This window comes from Pseudorasbora parva, chromosome 18 (assembly GCF_024679245.1).
Source record: "Pseudorasbora parva isolate DD20220531a chromosome 18, ASM2467924v1, whole genome shotgun sequence".
In the NCBI taxonomy this organism is placed as follows: Eukaryota; Metazoa; Chordata; class Actinopteri; order Cypriniformes; family Gobionidae; genus Pseudorasbora; species Pseudorasbora parva.
In genome coordinates, this window is record NC_090189.1 from 14,076,668 (window position 1) to 14,094,726 (window position 18,059).

The 18,059-nt window shown below is 35.4% G+C and overlaps 1 protein-coding gene across 1 annotated transcript in view; it reads right to left on the reverse strand.

The window, feature by feature from the left end:
• niban2a (niban apoptosis regulator 2a) overlaps nt 1-18,059 on the reverse strand; it is a 36,475-nt gene that overhangs the window by 17,626 nt on the left and 790 nt on the right. The window contains exons 2-5 of the mRNA XM_067424738.1: nt 12,769-12,899; nt 8,200-8,328; nt 7,886-7,991; nt 6,843-7,010 (exon numbers count right to left, since the gene is read on the reverse strand). Coding sequence (XP_067280839.1) covers nt 6,843-7,010; nt 7,886-7,991; nt 8,200-8,328; nt 12,769-12,899 — 534 coding nt within the window. The remainder of the gene's footprint in view (nt 1-6,842; nt 7,011-7,885; nt 7,992-8,199; nt 8,329-12,768; nt 12,900-18,059) is intronic.

The following is an 18,059-nucleotide window of genomic DNA, read 5'->3' on the forward strand; positions in this document are numbered from 1 at the left end:
GCATGTTCTTCCAAACACACATTGAGAATATCTTGTATTAGACATTTTAAATTAATGCCAATTAGTGCTGCTTGTGTGGCGTTAAGGGTAGGCATAAGCTTTAGCTTCAGCCTACACCTTTGGTCAATAAGAGTGTAAACATTTTATTTTTTATTTGTATTATTTTACAGTTGTGTATGTGTGCATGCATATACCCAATTGTATGCATGTACCTGTATGACTCATGCTATCCTGTGTAAAGTGATTGCAACTGGAATTTTGCTTATTGACCAAAATAATAATAATAATAATAAAAAAAAAACTTAACATGAATGGGCATAGTGGAAGTTACAGTATAAAATGTTCATGCTCAACTAAATCATTGTTTTTTGCACATCACCTTAGGTAGTTCATCAGCAAACTTTAGAATATATGGTTGTATTAATAAAAAATAAAACATTGAATTACGCAAACTGAAATAATATTCCTTCACAGTCTGAAAACAAGCAGATTCGTCATAATTACAGCAGAAATGCCAGAAATATCTTCTCATATCCAAGTCATTGCTCTTCAGGTTCACATGTGGGTGTTAAGTAAACAGATGGTCAAAGCGTGCCTATTACTTAGCGCAAAGAGCTGTTATTAAAATTAATCTGAATTCAAAGTGTGCTGTTTGATTGTGTATTGCAACTTTCAACAGTGTCAACAATTCCACAGATGAAACTCAACATTCTCCACAACTTCAATTCTAAAACCGGTTTGTTTTCTTTCTGCCATAGATCTCCATACTATGATGTCATAATGGGTGTGATGATATGATTGATTACCAACTGTCCTAGTTGCCAATGAGACCGGCATTACTACAGCAAAACAACTGACTAACAACCACTGCAGACTGTTAGAACAATGACTAGAATACAATTACTAGAAGAACAAAAATGTTCAGAATGCAGAATTTGTACTGAATCACCAATGTTTTAAGCTTTGCCTTATTTTTGTCCCATAACCCTGACGGTTAGACAGATCAACTTAAACCTTTATTTGGATCAAACACAGCCTTCAATTCCGATAGCTAAAATAGTGTGTATCTGTGGTTTGCTATATCTTAGCGCTATGAAAGGGGTTTGTGTGTGGTGTATAATTCACCTAGATTTTTTCCATTGCTGCAATTAAGCCCAAGGACATTAAGCACCTGCTGTAATACCACAGCTTTGCATGTGGTTGATTTCTGTCCTCTGGTAACCCCCCAGCCAAAACACAGAGCTGCATTCTCACGTTTGCGGAGCGACTACCTCAAGTCATCTTTGCCCTTGGCTTTTAGGCAGGGCTCAGGGATTTTGCAGAGCCCTTCCCTGCTGCCTCAAATGCAAATGATGTTCACTGTGTAATTTCTAGCACTCATGATTATCAGTTTTGGCCTGTTACCGAGTCAGGCAAGATTTTAAAAAGCCTGGAGGCAAGCTGCAGATCTCATGTTTGTCATATATATTGATCTGGGATGAAGTCCCTAGTTACATTTTAATTTTAAATCTATATGCAAAACGGGCTGAGAAACAAAACTTCCTCTTGAAGATGAGTCAACATTCCTCAACTTATTGTGCATTAGAGTCCACACTAGTATAAAATAAGGGCTACATTATCTTTATCAGAATGTAATAACTTCTTTCACCTATGCTTTTGATGATGTCACATAGGCTGTGTAGACTACTGGCTAATGTGGTAACTATTGGTTTAATATAAAGGTACAGTGTGTAATATTTATTAGGCTCTATTGACAGAAATGCAATACAATACTAAGTTTTCAGTGGTGTATAAAGACCTTACATGATGAACCATTTTTAGCTTAGAACGAGCCCTTTCTTAGCCTGGATGCCAAAAAAACTTAGCCCCGCCCACACATTGTTTAAAAAAATAAAATAAAAAAGGTAAAATGTGTTCTGCTAATAATGGCATATATTAGGTAAACCTGGCTTTCAGATATTCAGAAAATTAACATTTTCAATATAAGACATTTAACTACAGTTAGTTTGACCTATCATAGCACTAATTTAGAAAATACTGTCAAAGTGGTAAGTTTAGTGGTAAGTGTTAGGTGCTTAAATAAAATACAAAATACATCATATATGTAAACAAGTCATTGTAAACTAGGCTATTACTTTTTTGCAGTTATGTTATCAACGCATGTATGGATGATACCACAAAAGACCATTTTGCAAAATGAAGCAACCTAAAGCCTTGTTTATACTCGACGCGTCCGCTTGAGCGCGAGGGTGCATGTGGCAAAAACGACGTCAACGCGGAGTGGGCGGTCATGTGCGTTGGGTGTGCAAGACCCCATTTCGCCTGTCGGTGTGCAGCGCATTTTTTGTAACAGCGCACGCTGCTCCGCAACCGAAGATGAACGAGCTCCCGGCGAATCTAGCAGAGCATGACGTCTTGTCACACCGGCACCCAGTGTGCACATACAAATTAGGTGCTTATATTTACAAAATGAGCCCACAAAAGCAGAAATAAGCCCTTTTAAATAAAGATCCACGTTTAATCAAATAAATAAATAAATCATGACACTAAAATCTTTAGTGAAATTAGGAAATATTTAAAAGATCGTTAATTTAGCTGCATACATATATTTTGTTCTCATGTCACAAGTAATAATATCAAGCCAAGGTTTACTGAGTTTTGTATTGTGGTTTTTGGTGAAATGTACTAAAATAAATATCATCACCTGTGTACGGCCACTTCTTCTCAACGCTTTTTCCTGATGGTTTATAGAACAATTACTCTGAGTCGCCCTCTGTCGTTTCAAAGAATAGCACAACCGCGAGCGCGTCAAGTCCAAACGCCTCGTCTGTTTGGGGAGGAGCGCACGCAGTCAGCACAGCGGAGCCAGGCGAAAGTATAAACAAGGCTTAACAAAAATTTATGAATAAATCTCATGAGGGAGCATCTCATGGGACCCCACTAAATGGTTCACACTTCAACCAAAACTATGCCCTTGACCGCGGGTCACCTTACAGTGAAGTCACCATTTTGCATCGTCATGTTTCTACACTAACCCTAAACAGACAAACTGCTGTCTTAGACGGTGACATCTTTGTCCTGTGTTGGCCACCGTAGCTGAGTAATTTAGCAAAGTAACAATAAAAGCATCATTTAAAATCAAGATGCTCAAGGTTAAACTTGCCTTTTAATCTTCAAAACAAACTACTTTTCAGAATCAATTTTTAACAGATAAAAATCAAGCCCCATCCAACATTTTTCTCCTGTCTATATCACACATATGAAAAATGTTACAATATGGAAGTAAAAATAATTTGCTTTATTACTGCATTTTTTTATCATTATCATTTACTGCATTATTTTATTTTTATTTTTTACTTTTCTTTACAACTGTATATTTCTTATACATCTGTTGATTATTACTTTTGGTTAGGGCTGTCTGACTGGAAGAGATTGGAAAAGGAGAGCAGTGTGCTTCGCTAGCAGAGAGTGTAAAGAAGCGGATTCAAGAAAGGGGAGGCCCTGCGGGGCATCGGTAACGTCCCCTACAGGAGCCCATCTTGGACCGACTTGTAAGGGCCAGGAGACATTGTGAACCTACTCCATCTTTTCCATCTCAGATAGGAGTACCCGAATTTAGAATCAGGCAGATAGGAATCTATCTGGAATCTGTTTTTTTTTTTTTTAATTCTCTTTACAACTGTTAGTATTTTTATTTGTACACATTGTATTCTTTTTCTTATGCATTTGTTATCCCTATTTTAATTCATTTCTATGTAAAGCACTTGAATTGCCATATGGTGTATGAAATGTGCTATATAAATAAACTTGCCTTGCATTAGGAACATCATTGGATGCAGACCCTAGCTAATCAATGACTTGAAGGTCATTATTCAAAACTCAAGTAGATCAATCTCTGACTTCGAGCTGGGAGGTCTGGGCTTCCTCAAAGTGGACGGACCGTGAAGGAATGCAAAAAAAGCATGTATGATTCTTATATGCCGTTTCAGGTCAGGCCGTGAGCAATGTAGCTGAACTGTTTAGAAGACACACCCTAAATTATATTCAGCATCCTCTCGTCACATCCCAATGAGATACCAAGAGGTATTTGATGTTATATATTTGCGTAAATTGTACGGTATCTGGTTTTGAAACCTTATGTCATTATCATTTGTGATACACAAAGCTAGTCATTTACGGTCAGGTCTTGACAAGCCCAACTGAAAGTGCCTCTGATCTACCTCAGGGCATTATGGGAAGGTGTTGACATATGGTCAGAGGATGTTCAGTTAGCAGACAACGACTGGCAACATGTTGGATCTATGCTGCTCTGCAAGTTGTGCAATTCTGAAAGCGGCCAATAAATACAATTCCTCCTTTTATTAGTTTAGCAACATAAACAGAGTGACACTCTTTAGATGCTCTTAACACTAAACTGTAGTACTAATTTTTAACAATCTTAATAAATGTTTTTTTTGGTTCACGCCATCCAATTTCCAAAATAAGTTACATATACCATTCAAAACTTTGAGGTTGGTTACATTTTTTTAAATGTTTTTGAAAGAATTCTCTCATGCTCACGAAGGCTGCATTTATTTGATCAAAAATACAATAAAAACAGACAGTAATATTTTGAAATAGTTACAATTTAATTATAAAACAGTATAAAACAGTTGTCATTTATTGTTGTCTTTTATCCCCATGAGACAAAAATACATTTTCTGTCTTTTCTCAGTCTAGAAGGCACCAAATTAAAAAAATATTATTTCACATTTCTACTACATTAATGACCCAGTTTAAATACAAAGCTTAATGCTAAATCCCTGAAGTAACCCTTTAAGCAGGGCCGTGGCGTGGACAGACATTTTGACAGACAGGCAGTGGCGCAAACCAAAAAAAAGGGGCACTTTAGGGGTTTGAGTATCATCTGAATATAGAGAATGAATAACAAATCTTTTACATTCATACTGTGAATACAACTGTTAGGATTAAGTGCTAATTCAATGCATGTTGTTGTAATTATGCTTCCAAAAAGTTGATTCTGCGCTAATTTGATTTCTTTTTTTTTTCAAGTAGCAAATGAGAACACTAAAATTATTGAATATATTTTGAAACAAAGGTTTTGTTTATGATTTTTGTAAATCATACGCAACAGTTTTTCAATAACAGAATATGTAAAAGTATGGTTTGGGGTAAAAGGCATATTTAACATGATAAACAGCTGACTGACTTTAACATTTGTTGACATGACATGGTTATGATTCAGATGGTAAAAATCATATTAAGTTGGGTGTCCACCTTAGAGATAATCATTATATTTATAATAAAAATATGATAATAATCATATAATACAAATATTAGTAGTTGTTACTACTGTAAAACTTCATTAAATTATTTTGGTATCTCATTCATTCAGTGTTTTCAGATTATTTACTTAATAATAGTTTCTGTATTTTAAACATATTTTTATATTAACATTTTATTATTTCCTGAACAATAATAAATTAATTTATAAAATAAAATAAAAAACTGCAAACTGTGCTAGAGAGATTTTTTTTGCACAAGTATGACCTTAGACATGATTAAAAGCACATTTTTCTTAGGTTGTGCATTTAACGGCATTGTAGGCTACCCTATAATACAACTAATTTATATTTATAATATCATTTTACATTTTTTCTAAAAATTGTGTATAAAATTAATATGGGCTTAATAAAATATCATAAATATGACGCATGTTATAAATACTAGAATTAACTCATAAAATTGATTATAATCGGAAATATATTTTACAGGAGTTAAAGAGTGACAAACTGTCAGATAAATATTCAGTAAAAAGTGTATGACAATATAGGCCTACACGCTGACCTGCTGGAGCTTTGAATCCAATTTTGCACTGTTGAAACAAACAAACAAACTACCAAACTACTAATTCCGCGGTTCAACTACTGTCTGTAATGTGGATTGTAGCCTAGTTTGTAATATACATGTTAATGGGATGACAGAGCAGACACAGCAACAGACTTTGAACGACGCTGCGGAACGAGCGGGAAAACACTGAACGGATTGGCGGAATAAGTGGATTTTTAGTGGAATCTTCTGGGGATGAGGGAGGGAAGGGGGCAAGAGGGGCACCTTAGCCGATGAGGGCACCTTAGGGGCAGTGGCTCTAGCCACCGGGCCACCCCTCTGTGCACGGCCCTGCCTTTAAGTTCACAGTTCTTGCATGGGATATTTAACATCATTTAAAATGACAAAAACATCCTCCACGCCTTAAAGTAATTTCAAAGGCATTCAACATTTCAACCTCTGACAACCCTTTTCCCCTCTCGCCAACACATAGACACACACCCTATTGTGTGATTTGAAGACAGAAGACAGGTGATTTGTGAGGGTGGGGCTGAAGGTATTATATTATTATGAATTTTTACAAAGGCATGCAGGGATTTCCATAAATATTTAGCTAGAAACTCTCTCTAGACTATGTCTGAGTGACAGGGAAGAAAGACATTCATCTCTCACTGTGAAGTAGAATCAGAAACAACCGATTACGCAGCTTATGTTCTCTAATGAAGCTCAGTTAAGCTTATTTTGGAGCACATACAAGTATTTGACCTGGCAAAATCTACTTTTACAGCATTTTTCTTTTCCTCAACAAATTACAGCAACATGCTCATGACAATGTGGATCTTGACTGCGCACAAAAACATTAAAATGCAAACCAACATTTCCTGCAAATGTGATATATATGAATACAGTAGATAAGGTCTTTAAACTCAGCAAAGCATTTTTGGTCAGTGTAAATGAAAAAACAAAACCAGTACCATTTCTTTGAATTGTCATTGTTTGGTACTGTGACTCACCGTTGTTGGTGTGTCTCACACAGTCCTGGAAGACAGCATGCCACTTTTTCTGTTCTTTCTCGGTCATAACGCAGAAATAGTGATGACGGGCATATGGATGCCACAGGATGAGGGGAAACTGTGTGGGGCACTTCAGGAACGGGGCACTAGCCACTTTGGCCTTTGTATCTAAAACACCAGACACAATGCAAGTTCAATACAAATGATTTCAAATTACACTGATTAGACTATATACTTCTGTAGTGTATTCAGAGAATTAATCCTGCAATTTATGATATATTTATGATCTGCTGCTATATATATATATATATATATATATATATATATATATATATATATATATATATAGCCTAATAAAGCAGTTGCTGTGATGTCTGTCATTAATGTTAATCAAAGAACAAAGCGAACAGAAAACTGCAGCTTTAATAAAGTTTAATCTATGTTTAAATTATGCAGTTAAGACATCCAATTTCTGTATATTGATTATATATATGAAGGGCACAGGTAAATTACATTTATTATAATGGTTTAATATGAAGATTGTTTTAAGTTCACTTAAATGTAGTATATTCAAAAAAAATACTAAAATAATTGAAAGCTATCAATATCAACTTTTTTTAGGCTTTAAAAATACTTTTAAATTAAGTTTCTACATTAATTTGGAGAGTAACTGTGAAATTACAACAATATAATCATGATTAATTACAGAAAAAAATATACTTTGGTAACAATTATTTATTAAAATATATATAGTATTGTAACAAACATGATTAATCTTTTTACATGCATTATACATAAAGGTTAAGTTATGCGTTATCAATTTTTCTTAGAAATAAATTATTTTGTCATTTCTATTTTTTTAATTAATTTTTAATTCTAATGGATATAATGTAATTTTGAAACCCTACTAGAACTGTATTTAAATAACGTTTTACTACCTTCCCATTAAAATATTTTAGGATTCCAATAGAACAGGAATTTTCTAAACAGATACTTATTTTTTGTATCATGTTATTTATTTATCATGATAATTAAGTTCTTACCACTCAGGCTATTGTTGAGAAGCCCCAGGTATTCCTCCATAGAGGTTAGGGCTCTGTACCCGGCACAGTTAATGACCCCTTTGGAGTGTTGTCCTCGATCATGTGCCTGTAGAGGAAACAGACAGTTCAGAATCCCTCTGCAACCGGGGGAATGACATACATGTCCACTAATACACTACAAGTGAGGTCCAATAATGCAAGATTAACATTCAGATCATTTTTCCTTTGTTTACTTTTAATAATCTGAGCTGGGTGTGTTTGTGGTGAACAAAAAAATGAAAAACAAACACACACACTCAGCGGTTTACACTCACCGCTTTGCTCTCGTATAAGCTGATGTTGTAAGAGTCGCCCACGTACAAAAAGCGACTCCTCCATTTCTTGCTCTCTTCCAGATACTGAAACAGACTTCCGGAGAAGATGGACTTGTTCTTCAGAGGGTCCTGCGGTGGGAACGATCACATTTGAAATGAATGTGAATCAAAATCATTGTACTAGATGAAAGCATGACTAAATAAAACAATGGTGTTTAGAAGATGAACATGAAACACTCCCTGGCTGGCTCAAGATGTGTTTATATAACACTGATCTGAGTGATTCGGCCTAAAATAAGAAATGGGCGGAGCAATTGCTACATAAAAGACATTCAAGGTTGTGTTATGTCTACAATCAAAACCACAGCTTTCTGCTAATGGATGCTGAATTTACCACTGGTGAGTGAGCATGCCTTTGAACACTGTCAACCGGTTAGTCTTTGAAACCAAATATTTAAGTCCAGCTGTCTTGGCTTATAACAATTGAGGGACTTCAAAAATGATTGTGCACAATTCTTGAGAAGTGTTTTTCTTGGCCATAGCCTAGATTTTGTGTTAATTTGAGATCAAAAATTCCTTCATGGACAATTGATAATTGGAGAGGTAGTGGGCTTTTGAGACCAAAGACAAAGAAAAAAAAATGTTCACAATCGAAGATTTCTGAGTTTTTAGCTAAGATAACTGAGATAACCAGGGGACTTCAGAAGATCATCTCTTAAATTTTTCATTTTTTATAATGAAAAATACCCCCCTCAAGTAGGGCTGCACGATTTGAGAAAAATATCAAAAGGCGATTCATCTGGTTATAATTGTGATGTGCAATTTAAAAAGTTTTTTTGTTTGTTTGTTTGTTTTTACAAATGTGTAATTTTTTTTTACAAATTTTACAAACTTACAAAAGTGTATGCATGCATCTATGTAATGACTAATAACAATTATGATCACACACACACACACACACACACACACACACACACACACACACACACACACACACACACACACACACACACACACACACACACACACACACGTCCTTCTAAAAAAAAAAATAGCATATTGTGATAAAGTTCATTATTTCCCATAATGTAATGATAAAAATTAAACTTTCATATATTTTAGATGCACACCAACTAAAATATTTCAGGTCTTTTATTGTTTTAATAATATGAGATGGACTTTGTAACGCCGTCTTTAGTGCCTTTGATGGGTCTTGAGAGAGGAAATGACATTGGTGTAAATGAAGGCCTGTCTGAGCCATCAGCTTTCACCAAAAATATCTTCATTTGTTTTCCGAAGATGAACCGGGGTCTTACGGGTGTTGAACAACATTAAGGTAAGTAATTAATGACAGAATTTTCATTTTTGGGTGAACTAACCCTTTAAGAATAAATATAACAATAAAATAATAATAATAATAATAATTTACAGAAAACATATTACAAAAAAACTGCAGGGTTACCACCTATTACACACACAAAAAAGTCACTAGAAATGTCTAAGGATTTATTATAAAATATAATTAATATTATCAATAATTATTATTATTAGTTATAAAAATCTGTTATATCAATTTATTAATTTTTGTCAGGAGTTATGCAAAATCGAGAACGAGTCTATGTCTTTGATATGAAATAGGAGTCTCCTATGCATCCACTGTGGGAAAAATATATGGATTGTCATATACATTTATTTAGAGAAGTATTATTTTTCCTATTTTAAGCGCCCTCAAGTAGAAAGGCCACATTTGCTTTAGAGAGAAGTAATATAAATTACATTTTCAGGAAATCCCAAATGTGAAGCTAGGGCTGTGTAACAAAATAAAAAGAAAATAGAAACGGTTTGATTAAACAAGATGACAAACACATGACCACAACAATATATGGTGTATTTGAGTTCTTCAAACCTTCTCTGTATTTTTATAATAATAAAGTATATTATAATGCAGTGCTAATTGACAGACTTCATCACTGTATAGAATACTATAAAATAAATCTTTGTCTGCCAAAATGATTTTGTGATGACCTACATCAGCTCCAAACACTAGACTGACCATAAGTAAAAACATGTTATTAAATGTTGTCTTTTTTTCTTTTATCGAATGCGTGTTATAAGCGACTCAAACTAGCAGTGCTTTCAGATGGAGCAGCATTAAAAAACTGATCACAGACCTGCTCATTACTAATGCACACAAGCCAAATCACAATTGCGGTTCGATTAATCATGCAGACCTACCTTCAATCCATCCTAGGTGTATACGACTTTCTTCTTTCTGATAAATACAATCGGACTTGATTAATAAATATCCTGATGCTTTCAAGCTTTATAATGGCACTGGGGTGACGGCGTCCACTGAGTTTGAAGCTCAAAAAATGTGAGATCCCTATCCCTCATCATGTACTACACTGACTTCCACATTCAACTTACGGAAAAAGTGGAACTGGCGCAACGCAAGCTCAATAGAACATAGCAGAAGCGTTTTGAACTGAGATAGCCATTACACTTTCTACGCAAGTTGAAATACAGTAAATATTTTACTTTATAAAGTAAATATGGATATTTTTCTTACAAAACCCCAATTAATTCAGAAGGCCTTTATTAAACCCCGGACCCATGTGGAGTATATGTATGATGGAAGGATGTGCTTTTTTGAGCTTCAAACTCAACAGACCCCATCACTGCCACTATAAACTTTGAAAGCAGCAGGATATTTATTCGTATAACTCTGATTGTGTTCATTAGAAAGAAGAAAGTCATATACACCTAGGATGGCTTGAGGGCGAGTAAATCATGGGATAATTTTCATTTTTTTAAAGTGAACTACTCCTCAAGTCCAATTCAAAGTTTCAACCGACAGAGAGCTAGTGTCTGATCTGGAATTGTTCGACGCATTGTCTCATTGCAGAAAAGCAGGTTTAGACTCCTCTGACCTGCTGGTCTCAATCCAAAAACAATTAGCATCTGAGACCAGGGGACCATTATTTGTAACCCCGAGGACCCTGTACACGGACAGGAAGGACATCGTCATGTATATACTTTCCATTTTAAATGTCTGTGGAGGAGCTATGGTACCATTTGAAAGCTTAGATTCTCTACTTTCTGGGGATATGCAGCACTTTGACATTTGTTTTACAAAAATTAATGTATTTACACTTAATTACTCTGGTGCCATTTCTTGAGGACGTAGATGTGACGCAAGCAACCTGTCTGACAGTTGTAGGTCTTCTAGTAGTTGTGGAAAGTGAAATCTGAATCACGTTGTTTAAATATTTTCTCCCGTTTCTTTTGGCTCACTATCGGCTTCTCCCATTCTTCCCCCTTGACTTTATGTCTCCACGTCCCCCCGACTTGTCTCATAGACAATAAAAGATTGCTTCTGAGCGTCTCCTCCTGTCTATACGGTAATTTCTCAACTGTGCGACAGAGTCGCATTGGTTATGACGCAATTGTTAGCCTATTTTTAGAAAAACAGCTTCTACGGGGCGATAGTGTAAGATACAAGGTAATGGAGCCTTTTATGCATTGTTGTGTTTCTTTAGAAATAAACAATGGACAAATGGAGTCTTTAAACGCCTCAGATGTAAAGTTATTCACTGTCAAAGTGACTCAAATGAATGGGAGTCAATGGGATGCTAACAGCAGGTGATGGCTTGGTTAGCAATGGCCGCCCCTATGAGTGGAACGCTTTCCGAGTGCTAGATTACCCCCTTGAGAAGAACCAAACAATCCGAGATCAAGCCAAATCGTCAACAATCAAATCCAGCTGACTGAGTTAGCGACGTACGAAGAACAGGCCCCTAAAGGATGGGATAATGTCCACAAGTAAAGTTTTCAGAACAACAACAACAACAACAACTCAGTTGTCTACACTGGGAATGCTCAAGAGGGTGATTCATAACCAGCTGATGTTTAATATTTGATAACCACTGATAATATTTCCCCTGTCCATCTCAATTAAATACTGTATATAAATAACAAATATTAATTAAGTTGATTGATTGCTATGCTTTTGACAGTTGCATCACCAATTCACCTGCCCCACCTCCCCTCAAATTAAAGTTCATTAAAACTAAAAACAGTAGTGCTCAAAGGATTATTCTGAGCCGGTTCTGTTGTTAGGTATGTAATTGTTAGTTTCAAGTCAGTGGAAATGTGAGCTGGCACCAGCACCAGCATAAATGTGATGGAAAAGGAGCATGAGAAAGCTAGAACTCCTCAAGATCTTTTGATTCATCAGTTGGTGGAATGGCGACAGAAGTCTTTATGTGCTATTGTGTGTGTGCTATGCAGGTCTTTGTTACAGTTATTTAACTTGTGTGAAATTTCTTCCACTTCCTCTTTGCTGACTCCACGCTGATAAGCAAGATCACAAAAAGCCTTCCAAATGAGGAGGGAAATGGCACAGAAGAAAAAAGAAGAAAAAAAAAAAGGGGGGGGGGGGTTATTTCTTACCTCATTTTAACCTGGGGTAGCCATTCCATTGTAGATCTAAAGGTGTAATTCATAGACATATGGTGTGTGTGTGTGTGTGTGTGTGTGTGGGGGGGGGGGGGGGGGGGGGGGGGTTACCTTTCTATGTAGTAGTTGTGTTTGGATACTCCCTCCTCCTTCGATCTCAAAGCGCACACTGTTGAACAAAGCCACGGCGTACTGCTGCTCGTAAAACCTCTCAAACTCTGCCATCACGGCGTTGGTGCGAGCTAGGTTTGAACAGACATACAGGTACGTTAGATTTTTAGCAGGACCACAGCAGAGGAAAGAAATGATCACCTTACAGCTGCAGAGTTTACAGCAAATTACAGGTTGCATTTGTAGGAGGTTACTTTGGGTGACATGATGGTATAAACATTTAACAAAATATTATGAACCTGTTAAGTTAGTTTTAGTCTTTTAGTCGCAAATTATTCCCAATAGCAATTAACATTAAGATGCAAACACGCAGAGAGAAAAAGCCATACACAGCTGTAACTTGATCCAAGATTCTTAGTTGACTAGAACTAGAGGCACACATCATTAGCTGACAGTATGTGTGTGTGTGAGAGAGTGCAAGTGTGAGTGGGTGGGCATTTGAGAGAGTTCAAGTATAAATCGTGATACAACCATGTAGGATTATTAAACCCAAAAAGTCTGGGGGGGGGGGGGGGGGTGTCATCTAGTGTTATTTCATGCATTCTGACTTATTTACACTGTTAAAAAGTTGGATTATCATGCTAAACATGCACGCATCAACCAGAGCGAGATTCAGGTTACAGAAGCCATAGGCAGTGCTGCCGTTTTGGTTTTAAACCACAAAATGCAATGGAGTTCTGCAAATGTGTTTGTTTGTTAACCGGTGATGAATTGAAACCACAGGCGGTGAGCGAAACTGCATCAAATATTTTTCTGAAAACACTACAAATTTATAGTAAATCGAAAGTTATCCAGGGATAATGCCATGATGTATTGTGTGTGACTCTTGACACACACATACATACACATACATACACATACATACATACATACATACATACATACATATATATATATATATGCACAAATAAATAAATATATAATAATAATAATACATTTTATTTATAATGCACTTTATATTAAACAAAATCTCAAAGTGCTACAGAATTAAAAACAATCAACAACAATAAATAAAAAAGTATGAATGAATAGTATGAATAAAATAAAATAAATAAAACTGAATAAAACAAAAAATAAAAAATAAAGAAGTAACAAGTCAATTAAAAGCTCTGCTAAAAAGGTGGGTTTTAAGACCACGCTTAAAAGCATCTATAGTCTGTGGAGTCCGCAGGTGGTCAGGGAGAGCATTCCACAGACTGAGGGCTGCAGAGCAGAAGGCCCGATCTCCCATAGTACGGAGATTGGTCGAGGGAGTTTTAAGACGAAACAGAGAAACAGAGCGGAGGTTACGACATATATATTTATTTAAGACCTATATCTGTTTAAAATGATGTGTATTTTTCATTTTTTTATATTTACAACAAGTGCATGTGATTTTTTACATACAAATGGTTTTTGTTGTTCCTACATTTTTTTCAAAAATGTATAATACAAGTTATTGATGAATCATGCATAAATGCATTTTTAGATTTATGCATGTTATTTTACCCATTACATTTTACCCATTGTTTTTTATAATAAAACATTAATAAAATTAATTCCCATTTGCCTAGTCTATATTGATTTAAAAAAAAAAACATTTAAAAAAAATGAACAAGAATATTAATATATAAAATACACTGCCATATCAGATGTAAGGGATTATACAATCACGTTTAAATTACAAATAATAACATTAGCCAAAATAAACATAATATGATTTTTGGGACAAACTGTGCAACCCTCACCATGTATTCTGCTACAACATCATAACAGTTATGTGGAAATATATTACATCTGTGAAAATGTTGATCTACGCTTTCTAAAAATTCAAAAGGGTTAGAGCACAAAAGGAGGTTAACAATTAAAAGGTGTTGTTGATAAAGAGAGAAACACATGGCACAGTATGAAAATACACATTACAAATAAAAAGACCTGAGCCTGCAGGCTTATTGAAGCTTTATGAAAAGAAGATGGAGCGATTAAGAAGAATTTGCATATATAAAAGGCCCAATAAAAAAAGTGATGCATGATCACAGGCGATCACATTTGAATGCCATATTCAAAGTAGTCTAGTTTTACAGCACACGATATCCTCTGCATTTAACCTTACCATGTTAATCAATCTCGAGGCACTGTACTGGGGTGAAAGCTAGCACATTTGCATGCATGTGGAAGGAGATGCTTCCATAAGAACAGGAAGGAACAACCTGACAAGGACAGAAAAGGAAGAAGGCCACATCTAAGGTCAACTAAATTTATGGTATTTCCGCTTACTGTACCATGGCCTAGGTCTCCACAGGAAACAATCTCTCCACTTAAATCTTATTTCTTAAGCACTCCATCAGATTAGAAGCTTCTTGTTACAGGACATTTGAACATGAAAAGCATTTTGTTGTGTTTGCATGAATGCAGCAGCCGACGTGTCTGTGAGGGCAAGACCGCTCAGACCCACTATTGTATTAAACTAGACTAACTTGTACACTCAGTTTGCTTTGGCTCAGTGTTGACTATTCCACAGTATTTATTCTCACGCATATTTGCTGAAAGTGTTTCTAAACGTTTAATAGGCACAGGTGGAACAGGTGCTGGTGTCACAGGAAAGAGCAGCGGTTTTCAAACTGGGGGAACGCAAAGGAATGCTAGCGGATCTGTAGAAATATTTTAGAGAAAAATAAATGTTAAATAAATAATAATTAAAAAAAAGAGTTAACTTAAAATTGAATTAAATAAATAAATACAAAAAGAACTGTACCATCACAGCAGACTAGAAAAAAAGTATACATTTAAAATCATACATTTAATTAAAAAAAAAGAGAAAAATACTTTTAAGGCAAGTAGAAATCTGACCTACACTGTAAAAAATTATTTAGACAAAAAGTTACCTGGTTGCCTTAAAACTTTGAGTTCATTAAAATTAAAATTTTGAGTTAATACAATGAACATTTTGTGAGATTCGACAACCTTTATTAAAATATTATTAAAAGATTTTATGCATATTGGGTAATTGTGTGTGTTTTATTTGTGATGACGCAGTGAAGCATGCCAAATAGTGCTATTTTCATGATTTATCATTTTTTTATGAGGTTCAGATACAAAAATATTTTGAGTTTCTATGTATTAAACAAATTTCCTTCATTGTATCAACTCAAATTTTTAATTTCAATAAACTCAAAATTAAGGCAACCAGGTTACTTACTTTTTTAAGTTAAACCAACAAAAAACAACAATATTTTTTTACAGTGTACTAACTTTACCTGCAGATTTTTTAAAGATTGCAAAATGGCCACTAGTCTCACAGGGTTTATTTTAGTCTCTTTTTTGTCATGCTTTTTCCGTTACATTTTTACATATGCTAGGTTTTACATGCTTACACATAACATTTTTATTTTACATGTATAATAATAATAATATCTAAAAATAAAAAGTAAAGTTATTATTTATAGGTAACATAGAAAGTCTGTGGAGAGAAAATTCTTGTGGTACCCCCCTCGGGACATGGTGCCCTACGCGCAGCGCGTGATGCTCTCTTGAGTTAATACAATGAACATTTGTTGAGATTCGACAACCTTTATTAAAATATTATTCAAAGATTTTGTAAGCATATTGGGTAATTGTGTGTGTTTTATTTCTGATGACACAGTGAAACATGCCAAATAGTGCTATTTTCATGATTTATCACGTTTTATGTGGTTCAGATACAATAATATTTTGAGTTTCTATTTATTAAACAAATTTCCTTCATTGTATCAACTCAAATTTCAATAAACTCAAAATTAAGGCAACCAGGTTACTTACTTTTTTAAGTTAAAACAATTTTTTTTTTACAGTGTATCTGACGTAGTCTCTCTATCCATTGCACCATAGAGAACACTACAAGCTGACAAACATCTCCTCCCGCATGCATAGTCAGCAGATGAACCCTGCACTGTCCATGAAATTGACAAAGGGAGGGAAAGACAAGGGGGAGACAGATCTATGAGGGCATGAGGACAACTTGAGAAGATCCTCCCTATTACGCCAATACATGTTCATACTCGATTGCACTCTCTCAGAAAACATCCAGCCCTATTAGTGAAACCGTTCACAAGGGAGGTCTAAAGAGGAATTTCCTGTGTTCAAACCTCTCGTCAACCTGCTGACCTCCTGTCCATCTACCACAAACATCTTCATAACTGCTCCAGGCTTCATAAAGGGAGAGTGGGGGTGGTGTTTTTGTCTTCTGAAGACCAAACATCTTCCCACAGTTCATTTCAGACAAGTGGAATTTCAGGAGGGCTGAGTCAGCAGATAGCATTTTATGACATCAGCACAAGCATGATATCCACCTGCATTGAAATCAGGGAAATATTTCTCAGAAATGCACTTAAATTTGACAATTATTTCATGAAGTGGCAACTCCTTATGTGACTCAAGCCTATCATCAATGAAAGATCCAGACTGACACTTCAAACACACACAATGAAACCTATACTTGTTAACCAGTCCTGACTTGTTCTAAGAGTATGTGTAAGGTTGTAGTGATCCAATATTTCCAGTCACAGACAAGAGCTTTTTGTTTTCCCATAATAACTTTCGGATATTATTTCAAACGGGCAGTTTCACAGGTTTTTTTTTTTTGGTTTGTTGTTGTCTTTTTTTTTTTCTTTTTTGCAGTTTTCCACAACTGGAAACTGTTTCTAAAAGAACACTTAGGCTATTTTTATCAAATCGGTTTTCACCCAGAGATCTTTTCTATGATTGATGTGAGGGAAAAAAAGAGAGGAGACTCAGCTCCGAAGCACCATAACCACCAATGACGTCACAAATTATGGACTGGTAACATTTCTTTTCCCACGTGTCAGTTTGGTAGCACAGGATAAAAATGAAATGTTCTGGAAGGTTCTAGAAAATCCCTAAAATCCTTGTTAAACAAAAGCAAACGTTGTAAACATAACTGCGGTGTTCCAAACATCTTTGGATAAAACCTTTTAATGAGAAAAGCATAATTAGGCGTGATTATTTCCCATCATGCTTTGGAGAGGAACTATGGGGGCATGTCACTACAGGTAGAGAGAATACCACTTCTCTAAACCAACTAGAGGAACCATCGTGAGGACAAAAATAGTCATTGTGCTTCAAGAGGATGGATATTTTATTATTAGATATGGCAAAAATATAATTTGTGGACACAAAACTCCTATTAAAGGGTGTGTGTGTGTGTGTATTAATCACTCGTATAAAAACGTAACGTTGGCAAAGAGGAACTGTTC